Source organism: Gallus gallus, chromosome 1 (assembly GCF_016699485.2).
Source record: "Gallus gallus isolate bGalGal1 chromosome 1, bGalGal1.mat.broiler.GRCg7b, whole genome shotgun sequence".
Lineage (NCBI taxonomy): Eukaryota > Metazoa > Chordata > Aves > Galliformes > Phasianidae > Gallus > Gallus gallus.
In genome coordinates, this window is record NC_052532.1 from 39732885 (window position 1) to 39753732 (window position 20848).

The window sequence follows — 20848 nt, forward strand, 5'->3', positions numbered from 1 at the left end:
CACATTCCCTGATCCTTTTTTCTCTACTGCCTTCTAAGAAATAAGAAATGAGCCGAAATCACTGTACAAAAAAGCCAGTCTACATCATAAAGGACAGAGAGATGTCAAGCTACTAGCTGCATTTTTTTTTTCAGAACTTTAAATATAATCTCCGTAATTTATCCAAAGATCCAATCCATCCAAAGAGCTCCTTTTCTTGAACAAGAAAATTTACTGCTGAAAATGGTACATACTGGGTTCAGCCACAGATACACACACTTCTGTGCTTTCCAAGACAGGTATATCCTCAGTGGAACAGATGCTGAATCCAGTGTGTACCACATGCCAAATAAAATTCCTAATGCGTGGTAATTTCTTACATAACCCTTTCCCCTTCCCCAAGTTTTGCCTGAGCTGCAAATTCTGTTGTCAATTTTGTAAATTATTTGAAGCTGAGCTCACTCCTGGAGGGGCAGTCAGAAGGAAATCTAAACTCTCTGGGCCATACCAGATCTAAACTCCGCTCCATTTAGGTCAGGTTACCCCTCTCTCTTTGATGTATGTGGGAAACAGTTTCAAGAGCTTACCTTTAAAATTCCTTGCACCTCAAAAACACTGATCTTCCAGCATCTTAGATGTCCCACATCCTGCGGGATGATACTCCAATAATCCCACTTCCTTAAAGGACATTTCAAGAAAGTATGCAAACAGGTCCTCTCAAAGACTGAGAGAATACAAATCACTGGAGCCTTCAAAAATACTATATGTTTCAGATTACTAAGGTTTCTTGTGGACAAGGGAATGCACTGCTCCTTCCTCCCTGAACAGCTGTGTCTAACCTAGCTTGCAATGCCAAATCGAGAACATTTACTCAACTTTTTCCTATTATGGAGAAAGGCAGGTGTTTTACCTCTACTATACTGAAGAAATGTGTCTATTATCTCAGTTTGTAGGGAAATTCTTGTCATAGTATGGCCAACAAGTCAACACTTCCAACATGCATGCAAGAGAGATTACAGCATCAAACATCTGCTTAGTGTAGAAAGGGAGATTACGGAAGTCAGCAGTCACAGTGTCCCGGTTACATAAAGAATACACAAAGCACTTCAATCTTTGAAAGCCAAAACAAAAATAAAAAATTCCCAGGGAAAATGAGAAACAAAAGAATCTCTGGAATTTCTCCTTTCCCTTAAAATTCAAACAACCAAATCTCTCACACTCACCGGACAGAAAACCAATAAACCATCTCCTGAAGTTACAATTTGCATCTTTTTCAATTGCAATCAGTACATCAGCATAACTGCATGATAGATTACTACCTTACATTTTATCCAAGCCTTACACTGGATCAAACATCACACAGAGTTTAGCAGAATTAGTGAAGTCTGCATATACCCAAAGGGTATTTGAAAAACGCCGCTACCCTCCTTACTGCAAGAACAGCATTCTGAACAACATACGCCCCACATTTTCTCACATCAGCCGTTGCTTCAGGTTAAGAAATACAACCTCCAGAAAAAAAGATGATTTTAATCCATCTTCAGTGTTCCTCTACAGGCTTAGAAAATAACATCAAAACCACTCCTGGAATTCACTGTCAAGTAAGCCTTAATTAATGCTGTAAAGGCATCTAACTTCAACAGTAAGATTTTGTTCTACAGCCAACATACTTAGCAGAAGTCATCAGTTCATACCACACCTGAAAAATAAAAGTTTCAAGAGTGGAAATGCAAATGCAAAATCAGTCTCCTACACGCAGATATATCCTGGGATAATGTTTCAGACTACAAACAGAATGTAAATGAGAACTTTCTCCCCATGCCTCCCCCCCAGCAGTGGAAAATAATTTCTGAAAATCACCCAACAGTCTACTTCTGGTACCCCTCCAACAATATATCAGCAAAATGCATGTATGTGAAATACAGAAGAAAAAGCCTTACTCTGCTATATCAAGATATCCACAGGAAGCAGCTGCATGTAGAGGTATCCAGCCTTCATTATCTGGTTGATTAATATTTGCTCCATTTTCCACCAGAAATTTCACCATATCTACGTTATCATCTATACAAGCCTATAAAGAAAGAAAGATGTAAGAAATAAGTTCACATTAAAGCTGTTTTACAATACTGTGCATCTTCAAGAAACAACTTCAGAAAAAAATAATTGCTTTCAGGTATGGCGTGGGAACAACCGTTATCTGTTGGGATTTGACAGCAAGACAGGAAGAACTGGAGGAAAAAAAAGCACCATTTAGAAATTTGTCAGCAAATCCTTTAACATAATAATTTGAACAGAGTTTAACAAAACCAATAAACATGATTTTCTCAGGTGAATTGGTTCTGTTTTTCTGAAAACCCATTCAGAACCACCAGTATAAAATTCTTGTCCTGTACAAAGTCATTCCCTTTACAAACCCCCAGGCTCTAGCTCCGTCCTAGGCCCAGCTTAGTCAAGTGAACTATATTACAATTGCCAACAGTCTCACTACACCATGAAGTACAATTACTGTAGTCCAGAGATGGGGAGCAGCTTTGAAAACAATGCCGTAACGTGGTTTTAATTATAATGTAGTTCAGACTAAGGAGTGTGGAAAGGGATGCTAGGTTGCATTTCAACAATACCCTGTTGTTTTCTACTGCAGCACGTTCTATACCACCATACATCTTTTAACCACTCTCCTTTATAAACTTACTTGAGTATCAGTTCAGTATATTGCAAAGATATTATCTTTTGCGCACATGCTATACCTTTGGAGCACACATTTTCATTACCAAACAAGTAGTGCTGCAGACATGCACAACTACTGGCACTCTCCAGATCCCCATCTTGACTGGCTCCTCTTTTGCCTTTCTTCTCTGCGTTTGAGTATTTTTCTCACAGGGTGCTCAGTGCGTTTTCTTGCCAACTTCCATACGGCTGCCCTTAAAAGGGCAGAGTAACACAGACAAAAGTCCCTCTGCACTTCAAGACAGCAAGGACTCAAAACAGACTCCACAAGACCGCTATTAATTTTTTTAGCTTAATAAATCAACAATACTACAAAACCAAAAGACTGAAACGAGAACTGCTACCAACAGGCTCCCAAATCCTTCTAGAGAATTATCTGTCTAATAAAAATGCAACGAAGGTATAACTTTTACTTTTTAGCATACTTCTACAACAATCAGGACTGAAAACGATGTTCTCCTTTACTACTGTAAAAACCACAGATCTCCTTATTTAAGCAACTGTGCTTTCCAAGATGAATCCCAAAGCTTTCCCTCATTCTGTAGTGCTGAGGCAGCAGTTAAAATATACAGGAGACACACTGTTGTCCTGTTTAATCAGACAAACAAAAACAGCAAGAAATTATCCCTCTTTGACCCCATTTACTTTAGTAAGGTCTGAACTTTAAGCTTCATTTAAAATGCAACAAAGAACTGCTTTAACAACAAGTCTCACCTGGGCTTCTTCATCAGTAATCTTTCAGCTGGACTGCAACTGGACTGCAACACACTGCTTGCATTATTTGTTCTTCAGTTAAAAACAAACACACACTCTTAAAATAGCTTTCATAAACCTAAGTTCCTCTCTACCTTTTCAGGTACTCTTGAAATGTGCCTTCTTAAAGGATTTTCTAAATTATCTTTTTAGTAATTTCCATCCCTATGATCAGCAGTTCTTTTAATGACCGATTTATCAACATACTTCAACAATAAAGACTACCAATTCCTCAAGGATACTGCCTTCACTTTCTTCTAGTTATTATCCATAATTTATTATGTTATTTATTTATCCATAATGTATTATAAGTTATTAACCATACAGTGCCCACATGGTATTAACAAGCTCTTAAATAAAATAATCACCTTTCTTTGCAAGTCATTTTGTTACTCAGAAGGAAAGGAACCAACCGTAAGACATTGTAACAGATCAGGAAGAAAAGCAGTTCAGGAAACACAGATGTTTACACTTCACAGAAACATTAGCCAAGCCGTGCTTCACTCATGTATTACATCATGTTTTTCTGGCAAAAACGCCATTTGCCTGACCAGAGATATCCTATGTATACCATAATATCCACCAATGTAACATATGCAAAATAAACTTATATCAGAAGAACTCACAGCTTCCTGAATGCTTTTACATTCAGATCTTTCAATATCATATCTCAATATGCTACGTACTCCATGTATGCTGGGCACTACTAAGAAAAGCCAGACCGCCTGTTAGTGACACAACCTATCAAAGAACAAACTTTGCCCGTTTTTCAATTACACGTAAGAAAAACTGGCAAGGGCTACTCATAAAAATACTGTTGCTAAGTGAATCAAAAGCTTACATATGCAGCACATTAAAAGACATATGACTAAGTGGCTAAAAATATTTGACCAAATTTGGGCGGTTTATTGTGCCATATATGGCAAGAATCAGGGGAGCTCAAATGGACTTCAAACGTATTACCGCAGATTGCACACTGAAGACAGGCAGAGATAAACAACCTGCACGACTACATGTATTGGGATGAGCGAAGAACAACTATTAAGATAATAAAGGAATTTACTTGTATATGCAAATGGCAAAGTACTGGCATTGCTGGTGATCACATTTATGAAGCTTAAGTAACGTTTCTCAGAACTTATTATCCAATCTGAGCAACTGCTGTAGCAGTGTTATTACGGGACAACGGGAGCCACAGAAGCTGACGCTGATGAAGTGGAAGACAGCTGTCTAATTTAAAAATATATCACTTTTGAGTTTCTTTAAACAAAGCTTACTTAAAACTACGTCTTGTACCTGGAAATTTGTATAGGAAACACACAGTGGCCTCCAAGAAGGTTATGACCTATCTTAAGGTGATGAAAAGCAAATGATCTTACTGCTGGAGAACACGTACATAGTATGTCCTGTTTACCTCTGTCCCCAGAGGTGTTTGATGGACCCTCTCTCACCCTCATCACTTGCCATACGAAAGACAATTCTGACTATCAGCAAGCACCTTAAGTCAGAATGTCAAGAAACAAACGTTATTAAAGACATTTTATCTCCTTGTTTTTCCATTTCTACTCCGATTGTCATTGTATTATCTCCCTGGTCACTTCTAAGAGCAGGAATTATCAAGTGCCAGAAGTGCCTCTATTGTTAGAGAATGACATCTCAGCCCCAGAAGGAAAGTGTTTCAGAATTGCATGATAAACTTAAAGCAACAGGCTCAGAAAAGTCTGCCCTTCTACACCTCAGTAGGCCTTAATCTGGAAATTATTAAAAAGGAGAAAGCGACGTACATGCAACGTGCAAATAACAGGGCTTCCACTGATATCAGAGTGGATTAAAAAGATAAATTTCATGAATACGTCTGGCAGTCTTCTCACAGAGTACAGGCGTAGGCCCTCTTCATCCATGACTGACACAGCCCTTCTAGGATCCATTTCCCTTCCTGCCTTCATCCCTCCTTCCTCAGGCTCTCTTCAGGGCCATCAGTTCCAGCCCACAGACTGAGTTACTGCTGAAGCCACTTCCCAGTGCCAGCCCAGCACCAGACCTGCAGAGCTCGCACATCAGGCCTCTGGGCCCAACAGAGCGGGGCAGGGATTTCCCTTCCGCCTCCTCCATTTTACGCTGCCCCTCAGCCCAGCTCCCACTCTCCTCTGATGTGGCAGAAAGGCACTACTTCTGCATTCACTGTCCTGTCAGATCTGATGGAAGTCAGCCTGCGGTCCCCAAACTCATCAACAGCTGGACAGTGCAAACAAACAAATCTCACTTCCTTTAGTGACTAATTTAGAAACTAGGCTTATTAGTCATAAAGGAAGCAAAACAAAGCAAAGTTGATCATACAGAGTCCAACTACCTCTTCTGATTAGAAGAGACGAAATTGCAAAGGAAATCTATTGAGGCCCGGGAACTAAAACTACTTTCTCTTTCCACAACACCCTGCAGCCTGGACTGCACAGAGCAGCAAAGAGCAAACAAACCCAGGCAGGTCCAACCTGTCCTGGAAACAAGATGCCTATGTGAAGCAAAATGATGCTTTATAAACTATTCCCAGAAATACTTTCTGACCACTCAGTAAGGGGTAAACAGAGGCCTGCTGAATGCATTAGATTTTAAGTTTCCAAAAGGACCTGATATCCCAAAGCCAGCTGCATGTGATCAAGCTGACTCTCTTTGCGATCAGGTGAAGGGGACAGACTTAAGTGATAGGTAGGCTCAAAAATAGATGGTTTTCGAAGAGATCTCTAGTGTGTCATGTTCCTCAGTGAATATCCATCTTAGGAATCCCGTACACAGCACTCCTCCCTCTCAAAAAAAACAAGAAAAACAAGTCTGTGTTTCTTAAAGAAAATGAACACAAACCTTGTAGAGAAAAACAATCAGTTAAACAGACTACTATCTCACATGCATGAAGTAAAGCAATGCAGCATCTTAGACTGAACTACGATTTTACAGCCCTTAATCAATGATGAGATCTAATGAGGTAATGAAATACACAAGTCCCATTTCTTACCATTACTTTCTAGAAAGAGTCTACAACGTGCCTTTAGCTACTACCTGACCTATTCCACAAATCAAGATATTTTGCCACTAGTAAAAGAAAAGAAACATGACATGTTTAATCTCTGTCACCACGTTTCATTCTTCCTCATTTACTCTTAGTACGGAAAGTGTCCAAAAATTACGTATCACAGAATCATGGAACAACTTAGGTTGGAGGGGACCTTTAAAGATCACCTAGTTCCAACCCCCTTCCTGCCATGGGCAGGGTTGCCAACCACTAAATCAGGCTATGCGGGAAAACAAGGTAATATATTAGACATCAAGGTATAAAACAAGCCAACCATTCTGAATTCCTGTGGAAATGCAGAAATCACAAGAAGGGAGAAACCCCTCACATAGTTGCCTGTAGAATAGCTTATCCCTTCCTTTGATTCATCTAGTGAACCAAGTTCAGCAGGTCCACTGGATCTAGGTAGGTTGTTAACATCTTTGTTAATGTCCTAAGAACTAGATTAAGGAAAAGCATCCACATCCCCCAGCACAGCAGGTCAAAAAGAGTTTCCTGTTGTCCTCACCCCAAATTGCTTGTTCCTGATTCCATTACATACAGCTAGGCTGACAAACTTTACTGAACTGGATCTAAACTAGATCAGAGAACCAATTAGAAATTAAAATTATATAAAATACGAAAGCGACAGTAATAAGCTATCATCCTTATTGAATTAAAACTGAATTTGATTATATTAAAATGCCTTTTGTACTCAAAAGACAGCTTGTATTGAAATTCATCTTCACGTCCTAATTCAACTACCAGAATAATAACATCTTGTTTTACTGTGAAATTTCAGCCATAAGAAGCCATTTGCTAAAGCTTCTTTTTTCAAACTGACTCTTTTCTAAATCTGCAACCCACCTTTCTACCACTCTCGATACATTTTACAAACCATTTTAACCTACTTTCTTGTCTGCATGGATCTCCATGGAAAATGACATTACTTGCTGCCTACCTCTGTCCTCCATCCCTCAGCACTGTCAACTGAAATAGGGCTAGAAGTTGCAGAGAACTGAAATCCCTCCTTTTGGCAAACATGATGGTTAAAGAATGAGTCTTCTGAATTAATGCCACCACAGTGAAACTTCTGTGTGCACTAAACAGCAGTTTAATGAGCAGTTATACCACAGTTTGAAACCAGCCTCAGTCTACAGTGAGGATAGAGATTTTTGCTTGGACAGAAGAAATTAAGGTTCACAAGTCACATTGTTTATCAACATCTTTTATTCATCACTCCTTGGGAAAAAAAAAAAAGAATAAATTTACATGGTGCAATTCCTAATTAGGCTTTTTTTTTTTAATTCAGTAGGTCAGTAATTGTGAAGGTGTGATATTTGGTGACAAGATCCAAAGCAAGCCTGAGTAACACCCTCCACATTTGTAGGTCACATGTTTAATTTTTGCATTAATTAAGAATGCAGCATAAACAAATGAAGTGGCATTAAGGGGTATGAAAGGAAATGATAAGATGTAACTAACTTCCAAGCTACAGACTTGAGGCAACCTGGCTCCCAAACAAAGGCAGAGTATTCTTTTTTTGCACTTGTAGTTTGCTTGTGGAACATTAATCCAACGTTTTCATAGAAACTATAACATCTGAAGAGCCTAATATTAATAGTGAAAATGGTCAAAGACTTACTGAATAGTTGGGAACGCTTCCATGATAAAGGGTACTAAGAATCATCAGCAAATTTGGTCACAGAATATTTCTGATTATTGCACCTACTAATGGTTTAAGGAATCAGAACAAAAGCACGCATTTTATTTTTGATGACCATTCTTTTCAATACAATACCTACTGGGTAGAAAGGCTGCTGTCAATGTTCACAAAGGTGGTAAGGAACAGGACAGGCCTGGTGTTGTAACAGAACTTGAGGCACTACTCTAGAATTAAGGATGACAAGTGTTGCTCAATTAGGAAATTAAGTATAATCTTTCCAGCATTCATTCATCCAACCCACAAGTTATAGCTTATATTTTTCAGTAAGCTGGGATAATACTGGATATCTCTGCACATTGATAAAACACAATTTCTTAATCAAATATTTTATTTTTTAGAGTATATATAGCAGTAAAAATGGAACAGCTTACAAGTATTCTTGATAAAACCAGTAATATTAAATTTTTGCGACACGAGCCTAATTTAGTTTAATTGTTGGTAAATACTGTGTGCAATGATGCATCTGTTATTTTCAGTTAATAATGGCCTACGACTTAAAGTCCTGCATGGTTGATCCACACAAACTTGTCAAACTGATAGTTGCCAAATTAAATAACTGAAATTAAGAAATCATTTCATAAGCATCTATTACTTGTGAAATTCTGGCAGTTTGAAAGCACTGTTTCTATTTTTCTCATCCAATTTGGGCATAAATACCAGCTTCAAACTGTGGTACCCAACTTCTTGAGAGGAATTTCTTGGAAACCTTTCACTTCTAAGTAGAGAAAATGGGGGTCCTCCATAGATGCTTGCAGAAGCAGGTGGAGCTCCTAACGAGAAAGCAGTACTTGAGGTTGATGCAATCTTTCATGTCTGTTCAAGTCTTATGGGGAAGGCACGCAGAGACTATTGAAATAAAGCACCCATTAAGCATCATTACTTAAATCAAGTGCTGTATAACTGTCAACTATGACAAAAACAGACAAATCATTCCAGAACTCAAACTTCTCTAGCTATTATTTCCACTTCGTGTAAACACCTCCTCATATGCAAGGAGGAGTGTATCTCAGTAGAAGTTCACCCAGAAGATATTTACATTCAAATATGTGCACAAACCAGAAGCTACATACAAATGATCATGGTTTAGCTCAAATATTCTGTAAGAACGTAATGCCATTTCTACACTGACTACAGTTTTGCCATCTTCTCCGTTACAGTGAACTACTAAATCAATCACATGCAGGTTTGCTAGCTTGCAGTTTACAGTTAACATATAACTTAATCTACAGTACAGTTCAGGAAAACACTACAATCGATGGCCACTGAGGTTGATATAACCTGCATGGTTTAAAGCTGATTTCACAGGGATTTCCCACTATTTGAAGCCTAAAGAATGCTTAATCATGGTTCTTACCCAGGACTGTAATAGAACACATATATTCAGGCATTATTCATGTGTTTCAAGTAGAGATGCAATCACTCTTGTCCTCTAACCCCCCTCTGTGATAAATAAGGGCAACAGGAGAGTTGGCCACAATGCGGTACCTGCCATAACCAGAGATACTACCATTCCTGCTGGGAATCCCAGTAATGGATCAAGACAGACATTTTATGGAGAAAACAATGCAGGCCAATGTTTGCTTTAATATATTCATTCAAAAGTAACAAACAAAACCCAAAACCTGGCTACCTAATATTACATGCAAATCTACTTCCATGTATTTGTTCATTTTCTTGTTTAGTTGCATGCAAAACCGCTTTCGAGAATGCTTGAAATTCTACTGTCCCAGTGCATTCTAAAGCACGACAAAACTTGCTCTTAGATGTAGATTCAGATTTCTTATCAGCTTTATGATAGCACTGCAGGTGAAAGAGCACGAGTTCACTGACAGAAATGGAGAAACGAAGATCTGACTGGCAGTACGGTATTACAGCTAATATGATGCATATTCCCAAGATTTCTTGAACCCTAAAGGCTTGGGCATGTATATATGTACAAATCACATATGACAGATTCACATTTTACACACACATTGTTGAAACTTCTGTCATTTGTTCAGCGGCACCAAATCTGTGGGTGCTGGAATATGGGTGTTAAATCCACAACAGACTTTCAGTCCACAGAAACTGCTGTCTGAACAGGAAAGCACTTCACAAATGGGGCGTTCTCACTCTCCTGAGCAGAGTCTTCACCGTTTACTTCCTGAGACACTTACAACAGTCTCGACTGATGCACTGTGCTCACTGTGACATAAATACACAGCACTCCACGCTATCTCCTGATAGGAACAGAAGCAGTCTTCATTAGTTTAAAAATATGCTTCTTAGATCAGAAGTAAACAAAAATTTCATACTGTAAAAATGAAGTGCCGATACGCAGCTATGTTTTTATTGTTACTGTGTTGGCAGTTAGTGCTAGTTCTCGTGGCAGAAATCTGGTAATAAAATCTGTAAATGTTAAATTTGAGAAGACGGCTGAGTCATACAGTGTATGTATTTATGCCCCAGACAAATTTAAGAATATGCCAATTGTGTTTCAAATTCTTATTTTTTTTCCACCAGTAAACATAATCTTCTTTTAGCACACTGGCAACTAAACAAGCTCATGTGCCAAAGCAGCTTTTCAGTTTAAAATGCCTAACATTCTGATATCCTCTAGCACAATTTCTTAACCAAATCAAACATCTAGCAACACAAAAAGGCATCAAGAAAACTTATTATAAAATTTACTTATATAAATAGGTTTGTTAACTCTAATGTTTCTTGGATTTAATTTAAAACACGTGCTAAGTTCCCCTTTTTACCTCTGTGTCTAACTATTACCTCCACGAAGTTCTTAACTATTAGTTCAATGGGGAAAACTCTGCTTTCTCAGAGTGAAAAGACCGGAAGAAAACAGAACGGGCTGTGAACTCTCAGGCACTACAGCTGAAAGCTGCAAGTCACCCAGCCTCTTCACCCTATGCTTGAGCAGGGCCTCAGTAGGTCTTCAGTGCTTCCTTATTTTAGCCACATGAAGTGGCAAAGCCGAGCAGAATAAAAGTAATAACCCCAAATTTCATAAAAGCAATGACAGGCCTCCATTCTATCAGGCAAAAAAAATACATGCTCTGATGTTGACTGGGAATACAGAACTATCTGAGACAGCCTTTCTGTGAGCTCACTTCTTCTATTTCAGTTTACCATTTCCAGGAAAAAGCAAGTTTAACAGAAGAAACCATGATTACAGGAACAAAAAGGCAGTAAGACACTCAAATTTGCCAATACAATTTGCATCTATGCATGCTTCCTCCAATTAGCACTCGTTATGTGTGGTTTAATCCTCATCTTTATATGAAATACTAGAAGCAAATGAATAGTTCTAATATCCCGGCTCAGATGGTATCACTGAAGGCTTTTAATCCGTAAGTAGGGAAATCCTGTGTAAATAAACTACTGATTTGTATAGTTTAATGAAATATATCAAATAAGCGTATAAAGAAATAATATAACCATGTTTCACCTGCATGGAAACAAAAATTAAATGAGAAGTGAGTAAAGTGGCATTGTGGATTACTATTATTATCTTCTACGTGGGTAAATACATTGAAGCTTATCAAAACCACTTGGTTGCTGTACACACACATATGGACATAAGTAAATTTTAAAACAGCTCAGTGCGTTTCTGATTTCAGAAGTATATTCATCCACGTATGTCAGGAAACATGGAAGTGGTTTCCTTTTCTGCTGAGGACTGAAGGTATTACTCAGGAGTACCAAAGGTACAGACAACATAAACCGACAAACCGACAAGTTCCATGTCATGTAATTTATTGTTTATTTTCCACTGCAGGCACACACTTGGCATCACTTGGAACACCTCATCTGGCCTGCTGAAAAAAAGTCACTGTGATCCCCAACAGGTAGGGCACTTCCAACAGACAAACATCAGCAAGACACAAAATGCTCTGCATGGATAAGATGGATTCAAACTGCACCTGAAGCCAAAACTCAAAGCAGAGTGGGCACTTCAGGAATCTCTTCGAAGTTAAATCAGGCTGCGCTCACGCTGTGCCTTAGTTAAATTTGCTAAACAATCTTCTCAAATAGCTTACATGAAATGCACTGCAATGTTTTAATATAGTCAGCAAAAATGTTTGTATAAGCAAACACGGAGATGATTACCATATGTACTATAATCCTGTTAGGTGTAAGAATAAAGGAAAGCGTACCCCACACCAAACTCCCTTTCTCTGCAAGGCTAGCTATACAGCTGTTCATCTACACAGACATGGTTTGTAACTTCTAAAAAAGGCACTTTTGCCACAGTGTAACTTAATACTCTCTTTCCAACAGGCCAGTCACGTCACACAACCTGTTACACAGATCCTCCCCGGTTAGAAGGACAAAGCTCCGCATTCACTTCTGTGTTCTGCCTCCAGCCCAGCAGAATTCCCATTCCTACCTCCAGCTACAAATGTAAGACAACACCCACTTGGTGGGCCCTCTCTCTCCCAAAAAGGCCATGGCAAAAACACCAGCTTCGACATCTGACCTTTCTGCTCTATCTCTCCAGGAAATACCGTGGTACACGTGTCCCATTATAAACTCATTATGACATTAATGAACAAATTGCAGGCAATCACAAGTTCCTAGGAAACCACCTACCTCCCTCATTACATTAAAAAACGGACAGGAAGATGACAGTCAAAATAGTGAAACTAAGTTTATATGTACCCACCTCTCAAATCTACATATGTGACATCTCAGAAGTGGTAAAAGAGCTCTCTTCTTAATTTTTCCGAAGTGTACCAAATGGCTCTGAAGCAATTATTCTACGTGAAAGAGCAATCTGATCAGGAAAGTCCAATAGTGCAGATAAAGCCAAACAACAGCAGCAATTAAAAATACAGTATTTACACTATAAAAATTTTAAAGGGTATAAACCAGTATTAGTTGTAGAAACTCGTAAAGGATAGCTATAAACATCAATGAAAAGCACAGCTGGTGGGGGCACAAATGCTAAGGCATTTCTTAAGTATATTAAGAACTGGGAAAAAGCTGCCAGTGATATGGGGATATATGTGAGTAATACAGGAGGGAGTGAACTGGTCAACAAATATCTCTGCTGGGTGTTTTGACAGAAGGAGGTTTAATTTGTATTACGTAATAAGGATTATATACCTATCACTCTACTAGTAATAAAATAAATGCTAAAACCCCACAAAAAACTATGTAACTCGACAGGCTTCACAGGTCTGCTGAGGTAGCTCTCCAGCCATTAGTGAACAACTCAAGGCAGCTTCAAGTCTGCTGATACTTATTTTCTGAACAGATCTTGAAACACCTGAGAAACAGCAGAGGAGTGGTAATGCTGCATCAGCAGCCGTGCTGGTTAAAACAATTCAAAACAACAAAAAAAAATCGGTGACATGTCAAGATAACTGACATTCATTAGGCTCATCAGCAGGAAGGCAACGCCATGCCAGTGCGACACCGCTTCACAGGCTTGCTTAGCTTCACTGTGCTACAGCACCACTGAGCCAGATCCAATGACCAACACCGAGAGACCCAGACTGACTCTCACTCCTAAAACCCTAAAACCACATCAGCAACCACAGTTCTGAACAACCGTGGGCCCACTGAGGCTTTTTACACCTGTAGCCTTGCCATATGAAAGCTGACTCAACAGAAGCAACTGTCTCTGTTGGTAAATGTTTAAGAAAGCTCATTAGCATTCATGCAGCAAAGACACAGTAGGTGCTGAGCCTCAGTAGGTTTCCTTCTCAGAGGACAGACTCATAAATGTCCCCCCAGATTTGAATTAAACAGATGCCTCATTTTTTTTGGCCATAATAGGCCCTCGAAAAATACCAAGTACCAAAACCTCTCCAGTGTTTTCACACACATAGTGTGGGAATAGCCAGCAGAAAGGGAACATTTTAGAGAAATAGCTCTCTAGACAGCATCTGAAAGCAGTATTACTCTTCTTCTCACAGTATGAAAGGGAAAAGCAAACCAGGCTCCTCAGCTCCATACCTATTCTGATACAGGAAGAAAAAAACCAAACATACACTGACTTTCTGTAACCATGTTAAGAACTAACTATGTCAGTACACCAGGAATGTTATACCTGTGATCAGCATTTTAAAAAAGCAGCTTGTTTTTCTTCAAACGGTTGTGTGCCCCCCTGCTGACATCTTTAGCTTCATTCTGACCGAGCTGTGCATACACTACAGCTCACACTGTGCCACCTTCCCCACTGCCACCAAACACCAGCACCGTATGCTTCCAGAATCTCACGTGGCAGGACTTAAGGACTCTCCAGGTCACAGCTGTTGTCACTGCCTATTTTGTGTGGTAAGTACTGCCTGAAGAGGTACCGCCTGCCGTCCCTGAATTCTCTGCTGACTCCACCACACTTCCTCCAGAGATCTTCCTATTTAAGGAGACAGAAATGCAGAGAGGAGTAGCAAGCAACTACTGTCTCCTGACACTCTTTTTTATCCCTCCGCTGACATGTTCTATTTGTGCAGTAGAAAATGTCTAAGAAGGAACTTGTAAAAGAGGAAAGGATACAGCAGTATTTTCCCCATCTTCTACAGAGCCCTGGGTCCTCACAAACCAAGTATGATGTTAAACCTGTCATCTAGTTACCTGTAAGTTTTACACTTCACACTAACCTTCTGAAGAGCAAATTTATCCACTCAAGCAGCCAACACGAAAATGCCATACTTACATTACATGAACAGTCAACTTGAGGACACTTGCCAAAATCAGCAGGACACACACATCACCTGCCCTTCTGCCTTCTCCAGGAATTCATACGTTCTTAAACATGGCGCAATGGTTTGTCTCTACCGTGCCAGTGCCACTTGCAAAGCGTAGACATCAGTTTCAAGGGAAAAAGGCCCTGAAAAAGACTTGCTGGGAAACCACAGTACACCTTAAAATGGGCTAAGTACTTATATTCAACAACTGTGAGACTTGGCAGGAAGGCTGCACTTCAGTCAAAATTTCTTCAAGTGTCTTTACCAGTCCATAATGCCACTTTTAAAAGTTCAGTAAAAGCAAACTTTGGTCAGTTATTGTAGTCAACTGCTGGTAAAAACACAGAAGTATCCTAACTGAGTCTCCTGGATGTAGGTAATCACACAAACGCTCTCCCAGCTGATAACAACTAGGCCAACAACTATGAAAATCCACCAGAATCTCTGACTTTCAGAAGATGACAGCGTTTCAAAGTACTTGTATAATAGCTTTCCTATTGAATAACGTTCTGCAATTCAAGATGAGTTTTAGGCAATATTCTGTTCTGCACGAGGCAGTGTTATAAAACGAGCAAAGCATAACTTCTTTGAGCGAACGTACACTAATCACCCAGGGCATGATCCTGCAAGTGCTCACTGTTGACAAACAGGGAGGTCCCCATCTCCCTCCTAATTCTCAACTGCACACTCCCAAAAGCATTGTCAGACTCTCAGGGGAAGGAAAAGACGTGCTGGGAGGAAGAAGCAAGAGCACACCCTTTCAGGGCAGTGAAGCATTATGACTTCAGCCGCACCTGGAGCTGCAGCCACTTCTGACTGCTCACTCTCAGGACCAACTCAGGAGAAAAGGCTAAAAGCCTGCATTTCTAATTGCGTAGCACGTCCTTTGTGCTGACTTCTGAGTTTCGAGAGACCCCTGACAACTCTGAATTCCACCAGGGCATAATGCACACAGGCCTTCTCTTGACCAGTAGTACTGTGTCGGTTTGAAAGAATTGAGAACCCAGAAGTCCGTTGTTTACCTGACCTTAGCAGTGTGTGTGTCATCCTGAAACTGATTGTAAATGCTTTGAAGTCTGCTTCCTGTACATCAGACTGCTTGTTAAATATGATAAATAGCAAAGAGCATGGAAATGAAAGCCAGGTTTAAAAGCTCTGGGTTTATTCAAAACAATGGGATTGACTTTACTAACTGCATTTCTCCTGTAAATACTTAAGAACGGGAGCTAAAGTACCAAGGGGAGAAAATGCAAAGAATGAAACAGATTTCATTATATAGGGAAGGTATGCATGCTGCCTGAAAATGGGGAAAGCCCATGTGCTGCAGCACTGGGGCAGGTGGCAGCTCAGGGGCCCTGCCCAGGACACGGCAGTAGCAAGGACAAGAGTAGGGTTTGACAGAAGTCCCAGCTTTCCCCATTGCAGGCAAACTGACGGAGGCCCACCCAGCTTTCTCTGCTGTTCAATCACCCTCCACTCCTTCTGCAAACCAAAAGCTCCTACTATGCAAACTGTTTGGAGAAAACGTTCTCAATTCAGTCTCATGAAATATGTAGCCATCTGGCCAGGGGCTATGCTTCATATACCTCAAAGACAGCACAGTAAGAAACTGCCTCCATATTAAACAGAAAACTGAAGCTCACCCCCAGATGAGCCAGGAGACTACCTCTGCTGCCTTGAGCTCGCTTCTTCTCCTCTGTGGTGCACATCTTGACAAGAATTCCTGGAGGGGAAAGCTGTTCTGACACTTAATTTACAATATTAAACGCGCTTAAGCTTTATGCTTCTCTAAGGACTCTACTTTTACATTAAACATTATGCACAGACCTATATCTAAGCAATAGTAAGGCCAAACAGACAAATACCCCAGGACTAGGAAATGCTTCAATTAATGATGCTCAAGCCAAATCAACTGGCCACACAAGCTTATGACCTATGCACAGTCCTACGTGATCACTACTCCTCTGTGTCCAAAGCATCTCGACTCAGCCAGTCTACGAGATGGTTCAGTGTGCAGCTATTCAAAACTTTGCATTTTCCCTTACTGTTCACAGTTTGGCCCACAGTACTCCCATTTTGTTCCAAACAGAACTCACTTCCTCACGGGCTCATCCACACATCAATGTTTATCACCATTTAGGTGCGTAAGCAGTATTTTCACAAAATCTCTGGCACGAAAGAATGCCATCATTTTACAGGTGGTAAACAAACAATGTCACCATAAGTAGTATCCCCCGATTCTTCCACACCATTTGAAATACCACAAAACTGAGATTTTAGAATAGACACCATTTCATACGTTTGAAGAAGTTTCCTTTCGTTATACCTGCAGCCATAAGTATATTCAGTTTCTACAAAACTCCTTGCAGTCTCCTACCCCACATTCTCTTCTCTTCCTCCCACTGATACAGCAGCAGTCTCCCACACACCAGCACCTTTAACTGGTTCTTCTGAGTTATCTCAAGAGCAAATCCTTTATCCGGGCCCTATAAGCCAGGTATGATGACATAATAAATTAAAGTATTAAAAGGTTAATGCATCAAAGTCCAAATACAGATTTCACCATCCACATTAACTACCTGGCATCCAGTACACCACCACTCAAGTTCCATTATTTCAGTGTTTTCCGTATTGTCCTTTCTATCCCACTTCCTTTTCCACACCACCATTTAATTTTCCTAACTCCTGGTTCACTCTGACAGCCAGCCCACATCTGACATCTCCCTTCTGCCCCCTCTCCTCTGACTCACTTGCACATCTCTACTCTATTTTTGCATCTTGTGGCTTCTTCCTCTGTGCTAGTGGAGGCAAAGAGGTCACGGCACAGATAGTGCTAGCACATCTCTAAATGAATTTCAGGTCTGCAGCAACCTGACATCTGTATTGCTCCTGCAGTCTGAACTGCCATGTTTGAAAGTAACTTAAATATAACACTGTCCAGCAGTACACAACTCTTCAGCCTGGAAAAAAATTCTTTGAAGACCATATAATAGATGACTATTATAAATCATAAATTATATGGAGAAAGTAAGTAGGAATCAGCTGTTCATCCCTTCTGCTAGGACAAGGAGTAGAAGTCATTACAGGAAGCTTGCAAGAGCTGGGACCAAGAGCCATCATAAAACAAAAGCTGCTTTCTGAAAGCTGATTGGAATGCCTCGTATCAGCAGAAGCAGAGATGACTTATTACTGAGCTCAGAAGATTGGCCTTTCCTTTTAACACAAATCAGGCACTGGAGCTATGTGATTAACTGAAAGAGCCTTAAAGGCCTTAGGCAGCCTAGATCGAGAAAAAAAGAAAACACTCTCCTCAGTACAAATCCCACGAACACTGTAGCACTTTTATTGTATGCTCTTCTCATCATAGGATGTAAGAAAATGTCCGTTTATTCCATCTGTGACAGAATATGTTGTGGCTTTCACTGATATTCCAAAGCAAGGTACTGACACTTGCCTTCTCAATAGATCATACTTCTAGTAAAACAGGATTCCATGTATTCAGATAAAGAGATGTCATCAGTTGTAGTCTCTCATTCAGGAGGGTTTTTTAAAGTATAGGTATGTAAGTTACCACGGAAGAATTACAGTAAAGCCTACGTGCACCCTAATACTTGAGAGTAAATACAGGGTAGCTTGTACCTCACTGCAAACACACTCATTTTCAATGACTGGTGCCACTCTTTCCAGAGGAACCGGAACCAGGTCTCTCTGAAGCAACAGCTGCATATGCAAGCCTCAACAAACACTTATTTGAAGTGTTAGCATCTCTTCAAGCAGTGAACAAACAGGTCAAACACACAGAAAAAAGTATGCCGGATTGTGCTAGCTAATTCTGTTTATAGCAACTACAGGAATTATCACCAGTTCACAAGCTTGGGGAAAGGCACAACAACTTACCTGATAGTGAAAGTTCAGAACGCAACAAAGCTGTATTATCCATGTGTTACTATTCTTTATTAAAATAGCATTATATCCTCAGCATACAGTCACTGCCACAAAAGCAACTTCTTCCACTAGCTACATAGGCTCTCGCCACATTTTCAGTTTTAATAATTAGCTACTGTGCTACTGAAGGAGGCCAAGAAAGAGGGTATTATAGACACAGCTAAAGCCAGCTGGGCTGTTTATTTTTTTTTGTTGGATGGCTGCCTTCGTTTCACTGAAACACTACAAAGCAAGTTGACCATATAAGGCACTGGGATTCCCATGGAAAACGCTTACACAAATCAGACCCACACAGCCTTTTCAGTTTATACATTATAGTCAATACGAACACTTACCGTACATTTTTAAAACACACTTCAGAATCAAATCTCAGACAGAACATTACTTTTGCTCTAACGGAGCTTATGTAAGTAGCCTTCCAGAACTATCTACAGCTCAGCACTCAACTGAATGCATTTCTTCACACAATATGAGACCAGATCAATTTCAGAATTGCAGGCAGCATTATTAAGCACAATGTCATTGATTTTGGTGCAAATGAGAAGTACCAGAAAAGCCTAATTCACAATTCAGGGGCTGACAGCAAACGAATCTCCCTGCCAACCACTGGCTGCAACCCACATTTATCAGAGGCAGCAACTTGCTGCATGGAAAGATTATTTGTAGCCCAGATTCCAACAAGAATAACTCTAACAAGCAAGGGCTTATAAGGAGATGGTAATACAGAGTCTACAGAGAAAGGGCAGAGAGAACTAGAGAAAGCACCATTCCTGTACAGGCGGGGGGTGTGAAACAAAGAGGACTGCAGCAATTCACTTCAGAGGGGAAAGGAAAGCTTTGGAGACACTGAAGGGAAATGTTGAGAGTCTCAAGAAGGGACAGAAAAGAAATCCACGAGGGCTCCAGTGCTATGACAGGCAAACACAGGAATACAGAAAGCTTTAGTTAGAGCTGAGCCAGCATGACGACAGGAGCTTCTGAGCTCCAGGATATATTTTTTTGAAGGAATCGAGCCCAGAATGTTGGGAAACAACACTTCTAACACTGTATGAGCATCACTGTTCATGTATGAGAGTCATCTGTCATTCCTCTTACGTCCCATCTTCACTTGCTTTCTGTATTTAAAGTTCTGGGGTTGTTTTTTCCTTTGTAGGTATGAATTTCACCATTCACACGTTCACGGATGAACGCCTGAAGAGGAGTTAATGTTGCCAGCGTGCTGTACAGTTTGGTGAGCAGACGTCCACACCTCACAGCACTCTGTGCAGCAGATTGCTTGATCTGGTAAATGAACCAGGATGTTTGCATCTGCTGCAGCAGGGACCAGAATCAAATTCTTCCACCAACACCAACTCTGTCGGCTCATAAAGACAAAAAATGTGCCTGTAGTTTAACGTAACCCAAAGAGAACCATTCCTTCTGATATATGCCAGCTGCTGCCTTCTTGCGGTTCACAGAATATCCTCCATCTAATATTTCTACTTTAATTTAAAATAATATTCAGCAATTTTTTTAATCCATCCCTGCTCCCTTATTAATATACGCACTGCTGACCAATGTCTGTATGACACAGGCCTGTGCAGCGCGATGTTGGAAGCTGGGATTTTCAGTATAGAATTCTCCATCTAAAAATCCCCTTCCCCAAAGGGAGAAATGAAATTTTAGATTGTTGCTCTCCTGTCCATCAGGGGAATAAGAAATGTTCAGTGAAACAGTGTGCAGTAATAAGAAACAGTAATTAGTATCAGCCACCAATGATTCTATTCATTAAATACTCAAAATTTAAATGCTTCCTCTGCTGCATACAGCTTATGCCATTCACTTTAATAGCTGTTCTGGGATTCCATCTGCCATGATCCGACTGTTTACAAACTGAATGACTATGACACCGACCTGTTAGCTACTATTCCAATGCCTCACATCAAAGAATATGTAAAACTGCAGGTAATGCCCTCAACTTTGTACACCCTCTATAAAAACACAGGC

The 20848-nt window shown here is 40.2% G+C and overlaps 1 protein-coding gene across 12 annotated transcripts in view; it reads right to left on the bottom strand.

Annotated features, from left to right (window-relative positions):
- PPP1R12A (protein phosphatase 1 regulatory subunit 12A) overlaps window positions 1-20848 on the bottom strand; it is a 124283-nt gene that overhangs the window by 78319 nt on the left and 25116 nt on the right. For 10 of the 12 annotated variants that reach the window (XM_015278124.4, NM_205123.2, XM_015278355.4 and 7 more), the window contains exon 2: window positions 1920-2050. The exons of 1 other annotated variant lie outside the window; for it this stretch is intronic. In XM_015278124.4, coding sequence (XP_015133610.1) covers window positions 1920-2050 — 131 coding nt within the window. Of the gene's footprint in view, window positions 1-1919; window positions 2051-18814; window positions 18985-20848 lie in introns of those variants that run through there. One more of the 12 variants, XM_040657746.2, reaches the window with a different exon arrangement.